Source organism: Xenopus tropicalis, chromosome 5 (assembly GCF_000004195.4).
Source record: "Xenopus tropicalis strain Nigerian chromosome 5, UCB_Xtro_10.0, whole genome shotgun sequence".
NCBI lineage: Eukaryota > Metazoa > Chordata > Amphibia > Anura > Pipidae > Xenopus > Xenopus tropicalis.
The window spans coordinates 73,522,801-73,547,718 of record NC_030681.2 but is presented as its reverse complement, the minus strand read 5'-3'; the positions used below and the strand labels follow the sequence as shown (position 1 = coordinate 73,547,718).

The following is a 24,918-nucleotide window of genomic DNA, read 5'->3' as shown; positions in this document are numbered from 1 at the left end:
AGCAAGATCCTGTTACAAAGCAGAATTTTTCCAGCAAATGTCTGATAGTCTATATTTGTTGACTTAGGCAAAATGTTCTATAGTCTACAAAATAATTTTATTGGCATACTACAGCAGTCACAAGCTCTAAACAATCAATTGTGCAAAAAAGTTAGCTTTGATTTCCATAGAGATATGAAGGTATCAAGGTGGAAAACAATCTATCCAGTATGACACAATGAGCGTCCAACTTGCAATCTTTTTGATTGCTATGACAAAAAATATTCAACTGTCAGGCTACAAGACAGGGGTTGCTAATTTTTAAGTTAACTTTTAGTATGTTAGAAAATTACCAATTCTAAGCAACTTTTTTTTTTTCCTTCTTCTGACTCTTTCCAACTTTTTAAATGGGGCTCACTTACCCCAGTAGCCAAAAAAGTATTGCTCTGTGAGGCTACAATTTATTGCTATTGTTCATTTGTATTACTCTCATGCAAACCACTTCCTGTTTGCTAAGGTAATGTATCCCTAGCAACCAGATAAAGGTCGAAATACCAAAATGGAGAGATGCTGAACAAAAAGTCAAATAATAAAAAGAAAAAAATAATGAATACCAGTTGCAAATTGTCTCAGAAAAGCACTATCTACATTATACTAAAAGTTAATTTTATGGTGAACAACCCCTTTAAGTCAAATTCAAACAATCCTTATAAACACATAGATGCATTCTGAAAATTCAATTTGGGACAGACATTGCCAATCTCTTTTTTTATTTTCTACAGCGTTGCTTATAATAAATCTTTAATATTCTTCCTAAGGAACATGATTGTTGTTATAAATAGCCATATGGAACATATTTATATGAAGGCTAAGACGCTCAATAACAGAGCTAATGCTTTGGATACTTCTGGTCATAAAAGAACCAGACTAGGAGCTAGAGCCTGATTAACCCCAAAAAACTCAATTTCTTGCCTACATATGATTTATTCATATGTCCATCATCATTTCTTTTAAAATGAAAAAGCTCAGATAATAAAACCTGTTTTGACTGAGAATATGATGTCTGGGGCCACAAGAGTTTTTTTTATTTTGTGCTGGCATTTTATGGTGCTTTTTCATGTGCACAGACATACTATTCAAGAAAAAGACATTCACTTGGCAGATATGCCAGTACAGGTATGGGATCCGTTATCCGGAAACCCGTTATCCAGAAAGCTTCGAATTACGGAAAGCCTATCTCCCATAGACTCCATATTAATCAAATGATTCAGAATTTTAAAACTGATTTCCTCTTTCTTTGTAGTAATAAAACAGTACCTTGTAATTGATCCCAACTAAGATATAATTAATCCTTATTGGATGCAAAACAATTCTATTGGGTTTAATTAATGTTTTATTGATTTTTTAGACTTAAGGTATGAAGATCCAAATTACGGAAAGACCCCTTATCCGGAATACCCTTGGTCCCAAGCATTCTGGATAATGGGTCCTATACCTGTACTAATAATCTGAAATACAATTAATTGAATTATATTCCGGGGTGGTTATACTAAGATTGAACCAAATAGCCAATTCAATGAATGGTCAAATACATTTTAGACAGACCAGGCCAATACCTTTGCCATCCAATGTTTTTAGAAAGCATTTGCTGCAAATTGTATAGAAGCCTGAAGCCTGGGATGGTGCTTGCCAAATCTGGACTGTGAAATCAAAGCTTGCAGCATATTTAATTTACCAGACTGGCACATTAACTTGTTGCAAATGCTCAACATGAACTGGGAACCTGCTCAGTCATACTTTCCACTTTCTGGCATTCACGTCAGCTGTCAGCACTCTTTCAGATAAAATAAAATTATAGAGTTACTTGCAATTTAACAGTAAGAGGTGAATCACACACATCATGAATTGGCTTGAAAACATTATTATTGTTATGCCTAGCTGTCAGATGTTTTATTGTACTGCTGTATTGAAATCCTGCTTCAGTGTACAACAGAGACACTTGTACACTGCACCCAGGAACAAATTCACTGCAATATCTCAGGACATCTCATTTGCTTGTCAAATTCCTTTTTATAGATGTGGCAATTTGTGCAATTAAAAGAGGATTCTCTGAAAGCAGAAGAAGATTAGATAGGCTTACAGATGTGCAGCTGACGCACATTGCTGGGTTACTGCAATGAATTATATTTAGTTAAGTTAGGTTTTCCACTTAACTCTTCCCAGTACATTTTTGTATCTAAACAGGATAAGAAACTAATAACTAATTCTAACAAATATTTTTATACAGCAGGAATTAACAAAAACATTAAACTTATCAAACTACAAGAGCTATTATGAACCCCTTTTTAAGTAAAAATGTTTATATACTAAAGGTAAATTGTAAAATGTATTTTGTATATGGCCAATCATTATCTAGTTTGTATGTATTCATATTTACCTCCTGATTAGCACTTGTCAGCTTTTCTGTAAGATCTTCCTTAAGGTTTTCCAGCTGCTGTCTCAAATGGTTCTTACTTTCCTCTAGTTCAGATATTTCCTTTTCAAATTGTTGCTGGAGCTCCTAAAAGGAAAGAAATAGAACACAGAGAGGATTTACAGACATTTTAATTATGCCGTGCCAGGCAGCAGATGTTATTCCATCTTCAACAAACTTGAGCTTAACTAAGATGTGACAAAATTACAGATAAAAAGGCACAAAAGAGAAACAGACAATGCATTCTGTATCTATTGATTATATGCACAGAAATGTTGAAGAGTGAGCAGTCTTTACAGAAAGAAAAGCAGAGTGACTTCCTAAATAGTTACAATAATTATTTGCTAGTGATTATATACTGCAGTGCTGTATAACTCTTCCTACTAATCCATGTACAAAATCGTTTAAAAAAAAAAATTGGGACAGTGTAGAATATAAATAAGAAGAGAATGTGATGCTTTACAAATAATTAAACCCTAAATTTAATTGAAAAATTTCTTCTGAAAAATATATGCTTATTTTAAATTTGATGCCAGCAACACATTTTTAAAAAGTTAGGACTGAGGTAATAAAAGACTGGAAAAGTTGTGTAATGATAAAAAAACACCCGGTGGAACAACTCATGCAGAGAAGGTGGATCTCTCACAATTAGAGATGGGAAGGGGAACATCACTCTGAGAAACACTACCTGGGAAATATTGCAATGATTAAAGAACAATGTTTCTCAATGTAAGACTAAAAGATTTAGAGAATCTGGAGAAATTTTTGTATTCAAGGGGCAAGGCCGAAAGCCAGTATTAGATGGCAATGATCTTCGGACCCTCAGGCGTCATTGCATTAAAAACAGGAAAGGTTCTGTAGTGGAAAACAATACATGGGTTTAGAAATACCTCTAAAAACCATTGTCGCCACTGCATCCAAAAATTTAAATTCTACCATCCAAAGATGAAACCATTTATAAACATGATCTACAAACACCACTGCCTTCTCTGGGTCCAAGCTTATTTAAAGTGGACCTGTCACCCAGACATGAAAATCTATATAATAAAAGTCCTGTTCAAATTAAACATGAAACCCAAATTCATTTTTATATTAACACATCCAAACCCATTATAAAGGCATTTAAAAATCACAGCTGTCAGTTATATATGAGGCATAGAGGCGGGGCAGACAATAACTTTAGCTTTCCATTCAGCACTTCCTAGATATCACTGCACATCTCACTTTCCCCCCCCCCCTCCTTCTCATCTAATTGTGTAGCCAGTGCATGGGCCTGGGCATCAGGTCCCCCATTCTGGCACATACACAAGATTTTGGCATGATACAAAGCTTGCCTTAATAACAGTGTCCACAAAATGGTGCCTGCCTGCTTGCTTTGACTGAGTAATTCCAAGACGGAAGGAAACAAGATTTATATTATTTATATAGAGTAAGTAAAGTTTATTTTGCTCAACTAACAATATAGAAAATAATTTGGACTTATTTCTTAGGGTGACAGGTCCGCTTTAAGATGGACTAGGGGGAAGAGAGATCTGTCCTGTTGTCTGTTGTCAAAATGTTAAATTATTTTTGAAAATTATAGACACTGTGTCCTTTGAGCTAATGAGAAGGACTTTGAGCTAATGAGAAGGACTTTGAGCTAATGAGAAGGACTTTTATCAGACCACAGACCAAAAACCAGCATCTGTGATGTTATGGACAATTTGCTCACTTGTGGTACTTTTACTGCTAGACAGTTTTTGAACATTTTGCACTCTTTTACTTCAAGGGCCTTTCCTTGCAGGACTTATAGTTTATCCAGGCAAACAATGTAATGTTTTTTTCAGGACAACCTAAGCTTTCAAAATATGCTAATTGTGTTAATTCCACTTCTGTAACAAGATATAGACATCTTAATGTCTTAAAAAACGAAATGTTTCATAATATAAACACATATATCAGAAACATAAATTATTTTATGGACAAAAATACAACTGATTTGGAAAGTCCCATGTCTCCTAAATGCACCAATACCAAATATTTATAGTTTTAAAAAACTCCCAGCAGTACATTTCAAAATTTCCATAGCACTGCTCCAGAAAACTGCATACTTTAAATTTCAAGGCCAAATACTTACAGTAAGTTTACCCTAGAAAGCTATACATTTTTGAAAAGAACAGATTCTGGCGAATTGTCTGTCTACTCCAAAGTACCAAGTGTGGATTGCTTTCCTAAAGTTATTGGTTTTTATAAAAATTAATGAAAAAGCTTCCAGTCTATAGTATCTTATCTCCTACAGGTCATAAGGTGACCAGATAAAACATCCTAAATATGAACGCCAGGGGTCCAGTGAACAGTTTCATGGCAAATGTGCATAGGTTTACCTGTAGCATTTAGGGGCCCCAATGTAAACATACCCCATCTCTGTCATTTTACCTCCTGCAAAATCAACACATTTACATAATTTTATGTGGGATAAAGCTACAAAAAAAAATACCCCAGAAAGCCAAATGTTTTCAGAAAGTACACATTCCCCTGAAATCAAATGGGTTCATGTCTTACAACTCCAAAGTACCAAGCTGCAAAGCTTTCCTAAAGATGGTAATTTTAATGACATTTCCAAAATTCACCTTAAAGCTTCCAATTTGCATCTTATCTCCCACATATCATTAGGTACCAATAAAAAACACAAATATGTACCCCAAGAGTCCACTGAACAGTTTGATGCCCGGTGTGTAAAGGCTTAGCTAAGTATGTGGCGTTTAGGGGCCCCAAGGTAAACATACCCCATATGATCTATCATTATAGCTACTGCAAAGTCAACACAGTGACAGCATTTTATGTGGGGTAAACCTACAAAAAAGTATGTTGATTCTAGAAAGCCATATATTTTTTGAAAGTACACATTCTGCTAAATTCAAAATGGGTACACATGTATTTCTACTCCAAAGTACCAAGCCACAAAGCTTTTCTAATTGTGTTGAATTTGATGACTTTCTGAAAGTCACCTAAAATCTTCTACTGTGCAGCATCTTATCGCCTACTGGTTATACATCAGGGAAAATAAGTATTGAACACGTCAACATTTTTCTCTGTAAATATATTTCTAATGGGGCTATTGACATGAAATTTACACCAGATGTGGGTAACAAGGTAACAACCCGAGTAATTAAAACATACAAAGAAATCAAAACAAATAAGCCCATAAATTAAGTTATGTATAATAAAGTGGAATGACAAGGAATAAGTATTGAACATGCATACTGAAATGTATTTAATACTTTGTTGCTCAGTTGTGATTTTGGCCCATTCTTCCACACAAGCTGTCATTTTTTTTCTACGATTTGTATATATATATATATATATATATATATATCAAACTCAACAGTAGAAAGCACTCACAGCTACAGCATCAATCAGGTCAGTGATTTATTTCAGCATACCATCTACGCGTTTCGATCACCACAGGATCGTCATCAGGATGATAGACAGGAAGTGAAGTGTCAGGTTAAAAACCCGCAGTATCCAATCAGTGTTTATACAACATTAACCCATTCAATAACATGTGCAAAGTGTAATCAAATACCAGGCACTTAAAAAATCCCCATATGATCAAAAATAAAATTATTATCAAACATCTAGACATATTAATACATAAACTAGGACATATCCCATATATATCAATGTAGTAAGCCACATGGCAAAGCTCATAGCGAAATATAATTTTAAAACACATATAAGTCAATCTATCAAGACACATGACAAAGTCACATGTCATGACTAAAAACTGAATTTATAAATATCACCATTAACTTCAATACACATCTAAACTCATAATAGTGCATAAAATAGGACATATCCCATATATATCAATGCGATAAGCCACATGGCACAACTCATAGTGAAATATAATTTTAAAACACATATGAGTCAATCTATCAAGACACATGACAAAGTCACATGTCATGTCTAGAAATTAAGATGGGTAACTTATTTTCCCTATTAATATGTAATAGCTAATGTGTATGAGCATTAAAGTTAATGGTGATATTTATCATCTTAATTTCTAGACATGACATGTGACTTTGTCATGTGTCTTGATAGATTGACTCATATGTGTTTTAAAATTATATTTCACTATGAGTTGTTCCATGTGGCTTATCGCATTGATATATATGGGATATGTCCTATTTTATGCACTATTATGAGTTTAGATGTGTATTGAAGTTAATGGTAATATTTATAAATTCAATTTTTAGTCATGACATGTGACTTTGTCATGTGTCTTGATAGATTGACTTATATGTGTTTTAAAATTATATTTCGCTATGAGCTTTGCCATGTGGCTTACTACATTGATATATATGGGATATGTCCTAGTTTATGTATTAATATGTCTAGATGTTTGATAATAATTTTATTTTTGATCATATGGGGATTTTTTAAGTGCCTGGTATTTGATTACACTTTGCACATGTTATTGAATGGGTTAATGTTGTATAAACACTGATTGGATACTGCGGGTTTTTAACCTGACACTTCACTTCCTGTCTATCATCCTGATGACGATCCTGTGGTGATCGAAACGCGTAGATGGTATGCTGAAATAAATCACTGACCTGATTGATGCTGTAGCTGTGAGTGCTTTCTACTGTTGAGTTTGATGTATTATTTTTGTCAGCACACAGCCTGTGCCCGATACTGGTGAGTGCCGATTCTTTGCAAGACTGTATATATATATATATATATATATATATATATATACACAGTATATATCCACTGCTCAAAAAAATAAAGGGGACACAAAAATAAGACATCCTAGATCTGAATGAATGAAATGTTCTTATTAAATACTTCGTTCTTTACATAGTAACACAGAAGTTATCAATGGAAATCAAATTTATCAATGCATGGAGGTCTGGATTTGGAGTCACACTCAAAATTAAAGTGGAAAAAAACACTACAGGCTGATCCAACTTTGATGTAATGTCCTTAAAACAAGTCAAAATAAGGCTCAGTAGTGTGCGTGGCCTCCACGTGCCTGTATGACCTCCTTACAATGCCTGGGCATTCTCCTGATGAGGTGGCGGATGGTCTCCTGAGGGATCTCCTCCCAAATCAGGACTAAAGCATCCACCAACTCCTGGACAGTCTGTGGTGCATCGTGGCGTTGGTGGATAGAGCGAGTCATGATGTCCCAGATGTGCTCAATTGGATTCAGGTCTGGGGAATGGGCAGGCCAGTCCATAGCATCAATGCCTTCGTTTTGCAGGAACTGCTGACACACTCCAGCCACATGAGGTCTAGCATTGTCTTGCATTAGGAGGAACCCAGGGCCAACCGCACCAGCATATGGTCTCACAAGGGGTCTGAGGATCTCATCTCGCTGACAACAACATCAACAACTACGCTGAGTACGTAACGGACTTTATTCACAAATGCATCAATGACGTCGTACCGCGGGTTAATGTACGGACTTACCCCAACCAGAAGCCATGGGTTAACGGAGAGGTCCGCGCATCGCTCAGAGCACGGACTGCAGCCTTTAAATCCGGAGACCCAAGTGAGTACAAATCATCCCGGTATGCACTCAGGAAAGCAATAAAAACAGCTAAGGGACAGTACAGAGAAAAGGTGGAGTTCTGCTATAGCAACTCTAACATCAGGAACATGTGGAGTGGACTGAAGACCATCACAGACTACAAAGGAAAGAGCTGCAGAGTGGGGGAGGTAACTGCTTCTCTACCGGATGAGCTGAACACCTTCTATGCACGCTTTGATAAACACCTATCTCAGGAGCTTTTGTTGGAAGGTTGCCCTTATCAGATATCTCAGGCAGACGTGTGTAAACACTTCAGAAAAGTAAACACACGGAAAGCTCCTGGACCAGATAACATCCCAAGTCCTGTTTTCAAAGCATGCGCCCATGAGCTAGCAGATGTCTTCACAGACATTTTTAACCTTTCCCTGCTCCAGTCTGCTGTCCCAACATGTTTTAAGAGGACCACCATCAGCCCTGTCCCTAAGAAAATGAATGTGAGCTGCCTAAATGACTATCGCCCAGTAGCATTCACCTCCATTGCCATGAAGTGCTTTGAGCGTATAGTGAAGGCTCAGGTCACATCTTTACTCCCTGCTTCACTTGATCCGCTCCAGTTTGCCTACAGGTCAAATAGATCTACAGATGATGCAATAGCAATTGCACTTCACACTGCCTTCTCCCACCTGGACCAGAGAAACACATACGTGCGGATGCTGTTCATTTACTACAGCTCCGCTTTTAACACCACCGTACCATCCAGACTTGTCATGAAACTCCGTGACCTGAACACCGGTTCCTCCCTGTGCAGCTGGATCCTGGACTTCCTGACAAACAGACCTCAGGTGGTTCGGATTGGCAACATCACCTCATCCACACTGACACTGGCACCGGTGCCCCCCAGGGATGTGTGCTCAGCCCCCTGCTGTACAGCCTGTTCACCCACGACTGTACAGCAACACACAGCTCCAATACTATCATCAAATTCGCAGACGACACCACCATCATCGGCTGCATTTCTGATGGAGATGAGTTGGCCTACAGGGCAGAGGTGAGAGCCCTGACATCATGGTGCCGGGACAACAACCTGCTGCTCAATGTCAGCAAAACTAAGGAGCTCATTGTGGATTACAGGAGACTGCAGGGAGGAGGCCATACCCCCATTCACATGAGGGAGCAGAGGTGGAGAGAGTCAGCTGCTTCAGATTCCTGGGCATCAATATCAGTGAGGATCTGAGTTGGTCTCACCACGTTGGTGTGATCACAAAAGCTGCAAGACAGCGCCTCTTCTTTCTGCGGCGCCTGCGAAGGTTCGGCATGGACTCCAGAATACTCACAAACTTCTATCGATGCACCATTGAGAGTATTCTGTCTGGCTGTATCACCACCTGGTATGGCAGCTGTAATGCTTTGGACCGCAAAGCTCTGCAGAGGGTGGTGAGATCAGCACAGCTCATCACCAGGACTGAACTGCCGGCCATGCAGGACCTGTACAGACAGCGCTGTAGGAGGAAGATGCAGCGGATCCTCTCTGACCCCGGCCACCCCAGCCACAGTCTTTTCACGCTCCTACCATCAGGCAGGCGGTACAGGAGCATCCAGACCCGCACCAGCAGATACAGAGACAGTTTCTACCCACAAGCCATCAGGCTTCTGAACTGCTGACATTCTGCACAAACCAACACACACTCCCCATAACTACTGGACTCTTCCCAGTGTCACTTTAAGCAAAGCCACTTTAAATCCTCACTGCACAATTTCAAATAATTCATTGCATTTTATTATTGTAAATACTTGTAGCTTTATTTAACACTTTTATTATATTTGTATTTTTTTTTATTTTTTTTTGTCTATGTAAAGTTGGGAGGAACACGGGTCAAAAAAATTTCATTACAGTAATGATGCTTCATTGTTATTTGTATATGAGAATAAACTTGAAACTTGAAATGGTAGTTAGGCTACCTGGAGGGCTGTCCGGCCCCCCAAAGAAATGCCACCCCACACCATTACTGACCCACTGCCAAACCGGTCATGCTGGAGGATGTTGCAGGCAGCAGAACGTTCTCCACGGCATCTCCAGAGTCTGTCACATGTGCTCAGTGTGAATCGCTTTCATCTGTGAAGAGCACAGGGCACTGGTGGCGAATTTGTCAATCTTGGTGTTCTCTGGCAAATGCCAAACGTCCAGCATGGTGTTGGGCTATAAGCACAACCCCCACCTGTGGACGTCGGGCCCTCATACCACCCTCATGGAGTCTGTTTCTGACCGTTTGAGCAGACACATGCACATTTGTGGCCCATTGGAGGTCATTTTGCAGGGCTCTGGCAGTGCTCCTCCTGTTCCTCCTTGCACAAAGTCAGAGGTAGCGGTCCTGCTGCTGGGTTGTTGCCCTCCTACGGCCTCCTCCATGTCTCCTGATGTACTGGCCTGTCTCCTGGTAGCGCCAGGATGAAGAAAAGGAGGTGTAAAAAGGCATGGAAAGCCAAGAAACCTGCTGAAATCTATCAGTGCAAATTAAAGGAACAGTAACACCAAAAAATGAAAGTGTATAAAAGTAACTAAAATATAATGTGCTGCTGCCCTGCACTGGTAAAAGTTGTGTGTTTACTTCAGAAACTCTACTATAATTTATATAAATAAGCTGCTATGTAGCCATGGAGGCAGCCATTCAAAGGAGAAAAGGCACAGGCACATAGCAGATAACAGATAAAACCTATTGTATTCTACAGAACTTATCTGTTATCTGCTATGTAACCTGTGCCTTTTCTCCTTTTTTCCAGCTTGAATGGCTGCCCCCGTGGCTACACAGCAGCTTATTATATAAATTATAGTAGTGTTACTGTAGCAAACACACCAGTTTTACCAGTGCAGGGCAACAGTGCATTATATTTGTATTACTTTAAAGCTCTTTCATTTTTTGGTGTTACTGTTCCTTTAATATCAGCTGGTTTAGTCCTAATTGATGGCTTATAAAAAGGTTTCTCATTACCAAGGTACCACACAGGAAGCATCTAATGATGGGTTAAAAGCAAAGAGCTCACTTAAGTCTAATGCCAGACGAGGCGTAGGGCGGATATTTTCGGCAAGCTGAAAACCGCTTGGCGCAAATACCACCCTACACCTCCTACTTGTGCCTGCACCTGAATGAATGGAATATGCTCGGGTGCAGGCACATGTAGCCGAAATACACATAAAAACGGGAGGCTTTCAAACTCTCGCGTTTTTATGCATATTTCCTCTACATGTGCCTGCAACCGAGCATATTCCATTAATTCGGGTGCAGGCACAAGTAGGAGGCCTAGGGCGGAATTTTCTGCAAGTGTTTTTCCGCTTGCCGAAAATATCCGCCCTACCCCTCGTCTGGCATTAGCCTAAAACCTTTGCAGCCTTATTGTTGCAAAACATACTGATGGCATTGGTTACAGACGTATTTCTTAGCTTCTGAATGTTCCAGTGAGCACCGTTCGGGCCACAATCTGGAAGAGGAAAGAATATAATTTCACCCTAACCCGGCCACAACCAGATGCCCCTCGCAAGATTTTTGACAGAGCATGTACATTTGTCTCAAAGAAAACAATAAGTAATGCACTCAGCCGATATAGTCTCTATGCACGCTCACCACACAAGACTGCACTGCTGAAGAAAAAGCATGTTGAAGCATGTTTAAAATTTGCTACACAACATATGAACAAGCCAATTAAATTCTGGGAGAATATAGTTTGGTCAGATGAGACCAAAATTGAACTTTTTGGATGTCATTGCATGCGCCATGTTTGAAGAAGAAATGGAACTGCACATCACCCCAAAAACACCATAATAACAGTGAAGTTTGAAGGTGGGAACATCATGGTGGGATCCCGTTTTTCAGCATACGGTAAAGAATGTGAAAGGTCTTGTTGAGGACCGAAACGTCAGATTTTTCTATACAATATCGTGAAATATTTACTGCTATATAAATATATATATACTGCTCAAAAAAATAAAGGCAACACAAAAATAAGACATCCTAGATCTGAATGAATTAAATATTCTTATTAAATACTTTGTTGTCAGGACATTCAACTATGTAAAGAACATAAGTATTTAATAAGAATATTTCATTCATTCACTCCCTAACTGTACAGAGAAAACCATATACTTTTAGAAAGTATACATTCTAACGAATCCAACATGGTTAAAGATGCCTTATTACTCCAAATACCAATCTGCAAAGCTTTCCTACAGTTAGCATTTTTTATGATTTTTCTGAAAATCACCTAAAATTGTTGCAATTTGCCACATTTATCTGACAGAATTTCTTACATACAATGACATATCCCCCTAAATGTAAAAGCTAGAGGTCTACTGAACAGTTTGTTGTCCAATATGCACAGATTTACCAAAGTATTTGATATGTACAGATAAAAAATCTAAATTAAAGCATTTGAATATTTCACCTGCCAACTCAGCTCGGCCCCCCATGACTGTGTATTATGTGCCGTAAGACCCGAACAGAACTGAACAGATGCCCAATATGCATAGATATACAAAAGTATGTGATATGTATGGACCCCAAATGCAGATGAATTTTTCTCACCTGCCAAATAAATTTCTGCAAAAATAGCCGCATGACTGTGTATTGTGTCATAAGACCCCTAACTACAGGGAAAACCATATATTTCAGAAAAGTACACATTCTGATGAATCCAACATGGGTAAAGATGCCTTTCTACACCAAAGTACCTAACTGCAAATGCTAAGAAATAGAAAAAATAATGCAGGGATATAAATGCAATAAAATCACAAATATTGTGCAAATAAATTAAACAAAGAAGTCACACAACAGCATAATTAGCGGTCAATAGTCACAGGAAGTGAGTGGGAGACGCTGGGGGAAGAAACAGGAGAAGCGGCAGATGCTATGCGATTGCGTCTGCTGCTTGGCGGTCGGTCCAGTGATGATTGCATTGCAGGGCAAACATGACAGCCCCCTGGCTCATTGCCTAGGGTGTTGCCATTGCTACTGACTCTGCAGAGGTGGCAGAAGCCATCTCTGCAGAGAAAAACCTCTATCTGCACTGAAATGTATGGAGCATGTGCTTGGCAGTTAAAGAGATTGAGATTATACTGTATATACAGGTATAGGACCCATTATCCAGAATGCTCGGGACCAAGGGTATTCCGGATAAGGGGTCTTTCCGCAATTTGGATCTCCATACCTTAAGTCTTATAAAAAATCAATAAAACATTAATTAAACCCAATAGGATTGTTTTGCATGCAATAAGGATTATTTATATCTTAGTTGGGATCAATGACAAGGTAGTGTTTTATTTCTAAATAGAAAAAGGAAATCAGTTTTAAAATGCCAACCCACGTTCCCCACATACTACCACAGCATGGCTCCATAGTAAAACTGGTCTGCCTGCAGTACAGTCCTGTTACCCATTGAAAACATCTGGCACAGCTAGCTGCACCACCATCAATACTGAATGCACACAGAGACTGCACTGCCCCTGCTGCAGGAAGAAGTGAAGGAAGGACACAAGTGCCAGTGTTTCATGACTCAGGCATGCATATGCAGAGGGGAAAAATATGGTGCTCACATTCAGAAATAACAGTAGGAACTCTCTGAGAAAATTGTGGCATAAAATCAGAAAAAACTAAACAAATTACCCAGGAATGATATGCACCCATGGGAATGCAAGAAAATATGTGTTAAATGTGGGAAAAACTTACATTCTGGGTTTGACTGTATTCTTTCTTTCATTTTCTGATTTCTATTGTCTCTTGCTTTGTCTGTTGATGAGCCCTTACATTATTCTTCCCTCTTGTGCTTTCACCCCCCCCCTTTTTTCTCGTAACCAAGATGCTTTCCCTTTTCAGTGCTCAGCTTGAATTCTGTGAATTCTACTTTGAAATTGTCTCTCTTGATCACCTTTGATCTCCAATTCCCACCTTTACTGCTCACTATGTGGCTCAGCATTTGTCAGCATGCTAGCGCTCGAAAGATCATAGCTTTTCTGTCAAGAACTCACCAGTAAAACAGAGACAGCTCTAATAGCAGACTGGGGCTATGAATGAACACATGCAGGTTGCCATTTAGACATTTCTGATTTGGAGAAATGTTGTTTCCTTCATTTGAGTAGGCGCTAAGAATAATTTCTCATCATGAGGCCTGAGACTTTAGCATTGCTGTTTATCAAGGGAGTATTTACATCTTTATTTGCATGAAATGCCCAATAGCACAGTAGAGCCAAGTGTGAATTATGCCGTGGCCTCCTTGCACTTATTATTACTACTAGTGGCAGATAATACATCCACAAGTATACAGTAGATTAATATTAAAAGCCTTATGTTGTTAAGGTTAATCTCAAAATATATATTTTATTTGTAGTGCAGCAAATGGCAGTATCTGCATTTAGTGGTCTTAATACAAAATAACTCACCATCTGTAGCTTCTTCTCCTTATTTGCAGTGCTTTGAGCTGCCTCAAGAGCTGCTTGATGTTTCAGTGACATCTCCTCCACTGTTTTTGTATGAAACTCTTTAAGCTGCATTGTCTCTTCCTCAAATTTGATGCGCAGGTTAATCAACTCCTTCTCATAGCATTCTCTCTGGGTCTGCTTTGCTTCATTGATCTTCTGTTAAGAATCAAGCAAGAAAAAAGGAAAATGTTTATTCATTCATTTTTCAGTGCTTCAAATCTAACACACCGTGCTTTGTAAATATGTATTGTTTACTTCTTTCATTTTTCTAAATATATGTCAAATTTTTTATTTGTTTTTATAGTACAGTGCAGATAAAGGTAACAAAGCTGAGAGTAATACTTGGTTTACCACTTTTGCAGTCCAATGCATGCTCAAAATATTAAAAAACAATTAATATTGAAAATATTAAAAACAATTAGTACACAAAAATAGCAACACAACAAATAATGAGTAAATAAAACAACGGTTTAGCTTTATGGACAGTATATTCTGTGTGTATTCAAGAAGTTACTCAAATTTAAACCTGTGAAGTACAAAGTATTTGTGTATTAAATAAAAATAAACATAAGGAGATTACCGTAAAAGTCCTCACAAATATTCTTGAGGAAAGTGGACCACTGAAACATAAGCTTAAATTTTAAGGGTAGGGAAACACAAAGCAGATTATCCACCGTCCTCCACCTGAGTATTTTTTACCCTGACAGAGGAAAGCAGACTTGCTGTCATGAACTTTTTTCTGTAGTACCATTGACAGGCAAAATGTTGGCCTGTGTGAAGCTACATGGTGCAGATATTGGAGCAATAATGCATGCTTTTGTCTTTCTGCTGAGTGTAGCTCTACACAGGTCATGCCTGTCAATGGAGCTGCAGAAAGAATCACGACAACAGATCCACTTTTCTCAGCTTTTGTAAAAAGTACAGGCGGAGGAAAGTGCATGATCTGCTCCATGTGGCTCCGACTGTAGCCTTTAATTTGTCCATCACAACAGTTTGTTGGCTTTGTGCTAGAGATCTCACAAACCCTACATGTCTTCAAAGCTACAATTTAGCAGCTTGGCAGTTTATTTTAATCCAACAGTAAAATAATACAGTAAATATTAATAAACAGTTATGGAGGAAAGCGTGGAAATTGCATGTGACCATCATAATACACGACAACAAAATGTACCCTCTCTGAAAAAGGTGGCAGAAAGCCACTGCACTGTATTGCTTGTGGCAAAGGCAACATGTATTTATAAAAAGTCACTTTATTTTATCTATCAAGAGAATGTTCTTAATATGAAAAGACAAGAAAGATATTTTGCTGTGAGAGCAAAACTAGTACATATCCTGCTGAAACTAGATGGAATGTGTTGATAATGTGAACAGAGGAGGCAGTTGTAAAACCAACAAGGTCAGCATGGAAAATGGCATTTACTTTCCAGCACTCAGCAGTCTATAGTGTTTCTATGGTGCAGGGCTTATGAAATGATTTGCTTATAATGGAGTCTATGGGAGATGGCCTTTCCGTAATTAGGAACTTTCTGGATAACGGGTTTCCAGATAAGGGATTCCATACCTCTTCTTCTAAATTAAAACAATAGCCCAAAAATATGTTTAGCACAAGCCCTATTTACTGAACTATTGAAAAAAGCAGATATACTGCCTCTTATAACCCCAGCAATGTAGGTGTCTGTGTAAAGCTCTGCTTCATCTAATAAACCATTTTCATAAAAATATACTTTATGGTAGTATATGCAATTGGGTAATCCTAAATAGGAAATTTTCAGTACTAATATATGTCCATGGGATCATAGAATTCATGTTGCACACAAACAAACCAGGGCCCTCAGATTTCTGGTTAATGCAGTAGGAAAGTATTGATAATTGTAAAATTAATGCAAACTAATAGCTCATACAAAGAGAAAAAAAATACATTTGATCTTAGTTAGAATCAATGTATTTTTAAGTAAAAGGGGAAGGTCTGTTTGCCATATGTTGGATGTCCAGGATAAATCCACCAATCAATTCATAACCAATAGCTAAGCTGCCATTTGTAAATCTTTTTCTTGCTTCAGTAGCCTAAAGCAGTGGCACTGGGTTAAACTTTATGTCGATAAAGTCATACAATAATTCCTAATCTTTGTAAGGAATGGGCTCATTGTCAAGACTGGACCTTAAAAGGTATGACAGAATCAAATTTGGCAGTAATACTACAGCAGGCCCCTGAAAGCCCCATGCTGTTATCTGGCCTCAAGTTGGACAGCTCTGACTTAGACAAAGAATATTGCACTTAATTCAAGCATATTCTTATTACAGAAAACAAGCTCACAAAGTCTATTCAGCAATTCTCATTTACTCCCTACTAAAGGTATTACTTATAAGACTGATTTAAAATCATGTATTATAACCATTAAGGGAAACTATAACCTCCAAACAATGTAGGTATGTATAAAAATATATTGCATAAACAAGCTCATATGTAAAACCCTGCTTCATCTAAATAAACCATTTTCATAAAAATATACATTTTTAGTAGTATGTGCCATTAGGTAATCTTAAATGGAAAATTGCATTTTAAGAATTAAGGGCAGCCCCCTGGGATCATAGGATTCACAGTGCACACAAACAAATCAAGGCATACATACATGCTAGGCTACATCAGCCAATTAATGGGCAGAGTTCTGCCTTTTGCTCCCACACTACTTCCTGTTACAGTTAGAGCTGCATTATTTCCTGTCAGGTGACCTCTGAGGGAGCACAAAGCCCATCACTAAATGAAAATTATTCTGTGATTGAATTTTGCCCCTTTTTTTTTAAGTCTCATGATGGACCAGTGCCCTTGTAAAAATGGTACAACTTGTTTAGGTTCCTTTTAGACTGCTCAAAGTAAAGCATTTTCAGTTTGCATGACACAATTGCATAATAATGGCTTTTTAAAAGCAAGAGCAACAAAACTTTGGTTGATTCATTTTAAGAACCTATACAGTGTGTTGTTAGCCCTATTAGTTCTTGTTACTTACTATATGAGCTTGAACTATAATTTCTCAACAACCGGTTGTAAGTGTACTTTTTCTATATGGTCCAAAAACATACAGTGAGGAACATAAGTATTTGAACACCCTGTGATTTTGCAAGTCCTCCCACTTAGAAATCATGGAGGGGTCTGAAATTCACATTGTAGGTGCATTCCCACTGTGAGAGCATTTAAAAAAAATTCAGGCAATCACATTGTATGATTTTTAAAGAATTTATTTGTACATGCTGCACATAAGTATTTGAACACCTGGCAATCAGCAAGAATTCTGGCTTTCAGAGGCCTGTTAGGCTGATGTCAGACAATGCGTAGGGCGGATATTTTCGGCAAGCGGAAAATTGCTTGCTGAAAATACTGCCCTACGCGTTTTTCCGCTTGCCGAAAATATCCACCCTATGCCTCATCTGGCATTAGCCTTACTCTGCCTTTAAAAAGTCCACCTCTACTCCACTCATTAATCTAAATTAGTAGCACCTGTCTGAGCTGTATCACTGATGATAAGAAAGGTGAGGAATCAGCCCAGAACTACAAGGGAGGAGCTGGTCAATGACATGAAGAGAGCTGGGACCACAGTTTCAAAGGTCACTGTTGGCAGAACACTACACCATCATGGTTTCAAATCATGCATTGCACGAAAGGTTCCCCTGCTCAAGTCATCACATGTGCAGGCCCGTCTGAAGTTTGCCAATGACCATCTGGATGATCCAGAGGAGGCATGGAAGAAAGTCATGTAGTCAGATGAGACCAAAGTAGAACTTTTTGGTCTAAACTTCACTTGCCATGTTTGGAGGAAAAATAAGGATGAGTTGCATCCCAAGAACACCATCCCAACTGTGAAGAATGGGGGTGGTAACATCATGCTTTGGGGGTGCTTTTCTGTGAAGGGGACAGGACGACTGCACTGTATTAAGGACAGGATGAATGGGGCCATGTATTGTGAGATTTTCCTTCCCTAAACCCAATAGAAAATCTTTGGAGGGAGCTGAAACTCTGTGTTGCTCAGCGACAGTCCCGAAACCTGACAGATCTAGGGGAGATCTGTGTGGAGGAGTGGCCCAAAATACCTGTTGCAGTGTGTGCAAACCTGGTCAAGAACTACAGGAAACATTTCACCTCTGTAATTGCAAACAAAGGCTTCTGTACCAAATATTAATACGTTCTTTGAAAATCATACAATGTGATTTCCTGAATTTTTTTTTTAAATGCTGTCTCTCACAGTGGGAATGCACCTACAATGTGAATTTTAGACCCCTCCATGATTTCTAAGTGGGAGAACTTGCAAAATTGCAGGGTGTTCAAATACTTATGTTCCTCACTGTATATCCCAAAATGTTTTTATAAATGGTTTCCTAACATTATACATCTGCATCACTTTTATGACAACACGAATACAAGAATATTATCTTTAAATGTTTGGGAGCATGACCCCCAGTAAGTATAGAAACACCAGTATTTCCAAAGACACATATATAAATATTTTAGTCAAACTACTGATTTAATTTATTAAAACAGAAGAATAATTACCCTTTCCAGTGCAACCATTTGTTGCCTTTGTCGCTCATCCAGGTTTTGGTTTTTGCTCTGCAGCAAAGTTCTTTCTTCTTCTAGTCTGGCTATTTTTTCCTTAATTCTGGCTTTTTCTGACTCAAGATCTTGTATAGTAGCTTCTTGTGTCATATGCGTAGCTTGCAGCATCCCAATGTGACCTACACAGATGCACAAATCAGATTTAAGCAATATGTGTGATTTATCATTATATGTCATAAATAAAACAGCAAATAAAAATATTATTATAAAAAATTATATTTAAAGGAACAGTAACACCAAAAAATGAAAGTTTATAAAAGTAATTATAGTATAATGTACTGTTGCCCTGCACTGGTACAAGTGGTGTGTTTGCTACACTAACTCTGCTATAGTTTATCTAAATAAGCTGCTGTGTATCCATGGGGGCAGCCATTCAAAGGAGAAAAGGCTCAGGTTACTTAGAAGATAACAGATAAAACCCCATTATATTCTACAAAGTTTATCTGTTATCTGCTATGTAACCTGTGCCTTTTCTCCTTTTTTCCATTATGAATGGCTGCCCCCACGGCTACATAGCAGCTTATTTATATTAGCAGGTAGGATTTACTGGTCACATTTTTAAATGCAAGTATCTTATTGGTTGCTATAGGTTACCACTACTGGGAAAACTTTATTATATATGGGAGTTAGCCTCTTAATCTTAAATATTATATATTGGATTTATTAATAATGCCTTTTTTATTGTATTGTTCCTTGTGAATCTGATTTATATAATATATGAAATGTAAAGCTCTGCAAAAGTAAAGCCTCCACTGATACCATTTGTGCCCATGCAGAAAAGATCACAAAAAGGCACACCAAAGGCAGCAGCATACCGGTAAGTGCATTTATCCATAGAAATCAATCAGATTGTTGCTTTAATTTTCTATTAAGAGCTGATTGCTTATGTACATACTAGCTTTAAGTACAAGCTCTGTGGCCTGCTGCTGTATACGCTCCCGTGCAGCTGCTAGCTCACTCTCCATGTCATTCTGTTTGCTTAATAAGGACATCTCTCCCTGCTTCACATTTTCCAGCTGCTTCTGAAGAACCTAAGGGAACATGTAAAATTTATGAAATGCAAACTATAATGCAACCAAGTGAGAAAAATACTGTTAGAGATGACAAACACCATCATAAAATGCCAGTAACTGCAGTTTATCACATCAAAACATCTCTGAAACAAACAAATATGTTGTCTTCCCAGTTACATATGTGCATATGCTGCTGATCCGAAATATGCAGAAGACTCCACTAAATAAATGAAATGTACTTTTTAAAAAAAAAAAAAAATGTATGATGTATTATTATCTGGTTCACAATGTTATTTTTACTCCTACAGCTGCTATAGATGGCAATCAGGAAGAATGGCAATCAAGAAGCAATATTATAAGTAGTTAGTTAAGTCACTCCTGTGGTGCTGTAGTACCTGTGTTTCAGTTGCAGTGTGGTACACTTATAAAGTCAGAGACTACATAGTCATGTGTCAGGAAAAGGTCATAAGGAGCCTTCAGCTGAGAATTATGGTGTGCTGATTTCACTTGACTGCTGGGAGGTATCATGTAATTACATTACCATACATAAGGAGAATGAGGCAAATGCCAAGCAGATAAAAAAAAAAACCCCAAAAAAACGAAATTATTATTAATCTGGCTGCATGTGGTCTTTGACATTTTCTTGCCTTCAGCTAAAATAAGAGCGTCCAGTGCAGAATATGAAGGTACCAGTAAGTACATTGCCTTTAGACATAGTCTAAATGACTGGCAAACACAATAGTATCCCTCATCCGTAAAACCTATTATCCAGAAAGCTGTTAATAGGAAGGTCATCTCCTATAGACTATATTTTATTCAAATATTTTGAATATTAAAAAATGATTTAACCCCAGCTAAGATACAATGGATCCTTAAGGGAAGCAAAACAATCCTATCCAGTATATTTAATGTTTAAATGATTTTTATGAGACTTAAAGTATAGAGAACCAGCTTCTGCTCTTCCTCCCAGAAGTTATTGGTGGAATGTGCTTCCACTCAGCAACAAACAGATTAGAGATGTTGGGCTAAAGTTGTTCAATCAAGCCTGGCTCAGAGTCCAAACTATGAAAAACAGGCCAGAAAAGCAGGTGGAAAAAAGGCATGGTTTTCTGTGCCAAAATCAGGAAGTCATCAATTCAGCCAATGGTGATGACTTTTACACCACTCCTGTCAACATTTGATATTGTGTATCGTGATGTTAGGCTTATATGCATCTGAGGGATAATTGTCATACTGACATTCCTTCCAAAAACAGTTTACAATTTGGCAGTAAATATTCCAACTCAATACATGAAATTTGAGAAGTGGCGTCAGGATACATATGGCCACAAAAATGTTATTTAAAAATTGCTGAAAATGTCAAGCACAATAGTTAAGCATACACCGTGGAAACAAAGGTGATCTGGGCTTTTAAATCTAGCGGCACTCCATTCCTGACTAAGACTCAAAATGAAAATATGAAAGCGACCAGGAGACAATAGAATGTAGGGATCTCACTGTAAAACTGGTGGCAACCTGTTTTGTAGTCTTAGAGGAACAGGCATTTTCAAAATATATACTGCTGATGCAGATACTTCAGTTACCTGTATTAGGGGTGCTACCAAATAAGAGAGCCTGTTTATTGTTTCTAAAAAAAAAAAAATTCTTACCTGTATATTGGTTTCAGCTGTATTTAAAGATATTTGAAGCTTTTGGCACTTTTCTCTTAGATTCACAGCTTCTTCCTGTACAACTTGAAATTCAGTTTTAAGAATCCCTAAGTTTTTTTGTAAAAGAGCCTCCTGACTTTGGAAATCTTTCTTTATCTCTGCTTCTTTCTGTTTACAAGCATGGAGGCTCTCAGCTGTAAACATTTGGGATCTTTTCAAGGCTTCCATTTCATGCTCATAGAATGCTTGAGCTTTTGTGAGTTTTGCTTCATAGTCTTCAACTAATCTCTTCCTCTCGAGTCGCATGTCTTCTATTTTCTTGTTAAGGTCCTCTACTTGTAACCGGTGCATCTCAAGCAATGTTTCTTGCCCCTTGTTTAAAGTTGCATTTTGGTTATGCTGAGCTTTTAAGAGTTCTTGTATTTCCAGTCGACTTGTCCTGAGATCATCAAGAGCAGAACGTTTGTCCTTTTCAAACTGTACTTGAATCTGCATAAAATTATGTATCCTCTCATCAAATTTTTTTCTCATCTCTTCAACCTCTCGGGACATAGTAACAATTCTTTGCACATGTTGTGCTTCTGCACATAGCTGCATGTCTTCCACTCGATGTTTGTAAACTTCAAATTCGGTCAGTGCATGATGTTTCATTTTTTTGTGTTCTTCCAATGACTCTTCTAAAGCCTTAATCTTATGTTTGAGATCTGTTTCCTCTGAAACTTTATTCTTGTACAGCAGGATTTTTTCATGTGTTTCTGCAAGGATTTTCTGAATCTCTTCTTCATGAGCTTCCTTGATGGCTTGGATTCCTGATTCATGTTCATCATTTTTTGTGTTTAAGGCATATATGACCTGTGTGTCAAAAACAAATTGTCAGTAGGGAGAATAAAACTGCAGCACCTCTAAAATGAAGAGTACCGCTGTAAACATGTACAAGAAATTTAGGAATTAAAAAGAAAAAATGTAATCAAGAGACATTATACTATGTCTATGTACAATATAGCATACACATTTCACATTTTTAGCAGAATATAATGTACAATAATAAGGCTTTGGTATTCAGTGAAATGTGAAGGAAATATATAACTAACTAACAAAGATGAAAAAAGCTTTTTATAATGCAGTAACTGACTGAAAACTCTGCCACAAAAGGCACTATAAAACTTTACAGACTTTAGATGACAGTATAAACTGCCCTCAACCATAATAATTTCACATAGGACTAGAGTTGCCACTGGTTTGCCTCTGTACCATAAGAGACAGAGTCCATTGATATGCCCAACCCACACCCTTGGTCATCACTGTCAAAGATGACAGACCTACTTAGGACATAATTATTAAATGCAATGGTGATGCTATTAAAGGTTAAATCCAAAGGCAATCAGGAAGAGTGATGCTTACAAAAATATAATGTATAGCTATTTATCCCTATTAATCACTATAATGTATTGTTATTGTCATTTATATTATATTTAAAAAAAAACAAACAAAAAAAAAACCTGTATTGCATAAGCACGAACCACACTCAAGGTTTTAAATTCTCATTACCCCCTCCAAAAGCTTTCCTACCACCACTGCCAAACTGACTGGCCTATAGTTTTCATATTAAGAATGGGTTACCTTTTTCAATAATAGGGCCACATTAGCAAATTCTTGCAATCAATGCCAGATGTCAAAGAAGATCCTGGAAAATTAAGTAAAGTGGTTTGGTAATCATAAAGCTAAGCTCTTTTAGTGCTCTGACGTGAACAGCATCAAGCAAGATTTGCTTGCGCAGACCTAAAAATATAAGCTCGGTCCCGAGTGTTTCCTCAAAGCTGGATCTTTTGCTTGCTTACACAAATTTGGGGCCACCACACACAGATAGTGTTGTGCATTTATTTTGACCTGAGCAAATAGTTTTTTAAAATGCACACACAAGTTTAAAATGCATGCACTAAATTATTTTTTGTGCACATTGCCAAAAATAAATTAATGGGAACATTGTACTGCCCCTAAATCAGGTAACCCAGCAGACCCAGGGCAGAAGTGCTCTTTCCTGTTTACTGCTTATCTCTGCAACTGTACACAAGAGCCAAGATACTTGCTTCCCAGCCAACCTTGGGGCTCCTTAATCTTTTCTGTTAGGATCACAACTTTCCACGAGGACTCGAGCAAAGTCCTTGCAATCACAATAATATAAAGAGCACCTAAACATTATTTAAGTTGCTTAATTGCATAACTTTACTCACCTTTTCCAAATTCATTACATGCAAAAATCAAAAGAAGTTATTCATGTTAAAAATACATTTTGATTTTTTTTTGGTTTCAGAGTTTATTTTAAACCATGAATAAACTAGTTTATTCATAGTTTTATCTTTTCCAATAACCCACGATTCACAAAAAAATATTGATGTTAGTAAATGGGCCCCTTCATGTTAAGATCACATGCTGGAATCCAATACTTAGGAAATGTGACTTAAGTTCCCATATAATTCCTTACTAAAATATCAAATTGTGGTGCTGTAGCTCAACAACACCTGGAGAACAACATAGGCACAAATTACTTTGTGCCAATGCAACTGGTCTCCATTGGATCCTCTTGCTGGAATCCATGCTGGAATCGAATATTTAGGAAACGTGACGTGACTTGAGTTCCATATAATTCACTACTAAAATATCAAATTGTGGTGCTGTGGTGCAACAACACCTAAAGACCAATATGGTTACAAATCACTCCATGCCAATGCAACTGGTGCTCCATTAGATCCTCTTGTTTGGGCACAAGATGGAAAATTAACCCATATCAGTCTTATTCAAAAGCACCTTGTAGTGTTAAGAGTTGGTTTTTTTTATCATCATTAAGGTCATATGATTTACATATAGTTTTAGTATAGTATAGTCACTCGGCTTACACACAAGCCAGGAAAAAGACATTCATGCTAGGTTACATCACCCAATACATAGACAAAGCTGTCTTATAGATTTCTGTGGAAGCTCACACACAATCACCAAACGATGGCTCTAAAATAAAGATGTAAAAGGGCAATATTTACTGAATAAATATTGCCATTTCAATAATAACTTAATAGGTCACTTATTATGATAACAATTATCTGTTGGTTAAGTATTCATTCTAAAGGTAAAATGTTTAATTTCAATTAAATGCATTAATATGCTCTCTCTATTGGGCCTATTTTAGAAAAATGCATTTGAAAATAACCTCTACTGTCAC

General features: G+C 37.7%; 1 protein-coding gene across 4 annotated transcripts in view; it reads right to left on the bottom strand.

Annotated features, from left to right (window-relative positions):
* Positions 1-24,918, bottom strand: part of fam184a (family with sequence similarity 184 member A) — a 114,570-nt gene that overhangs the window by 51,632 nt on the left and 38,020 nt on the right. For all 4 annotated transcript variants that reach the window (XM_012963579.3, XM_018094307.2, XM_031902272.1 and 1 more), the window contains 5 exons: positions 21,705-22,556; positions 19,938-20,073; positions 18,980-19,161; positions 14,398-14,592; positions 2,417-2,539 (listed from right to left, as the gene is read on the bottom strand). In XM_012963579.3, the coding sequence (XP_012819033.2) occupies positions 2,417-2,539; positions 14,398-14,592; positions 18,980-19,161; positions 19,938-20,073; positions 21,705-22,556 (1,488 nt within the window). The remainder of the gene's footprint in view (positions 1-2,416; positions 2,540-14,397; positions 14,593-18,979; positions 19,162-19,937; positions 20,074-21,704; positions 22,557-24,918) is intronic.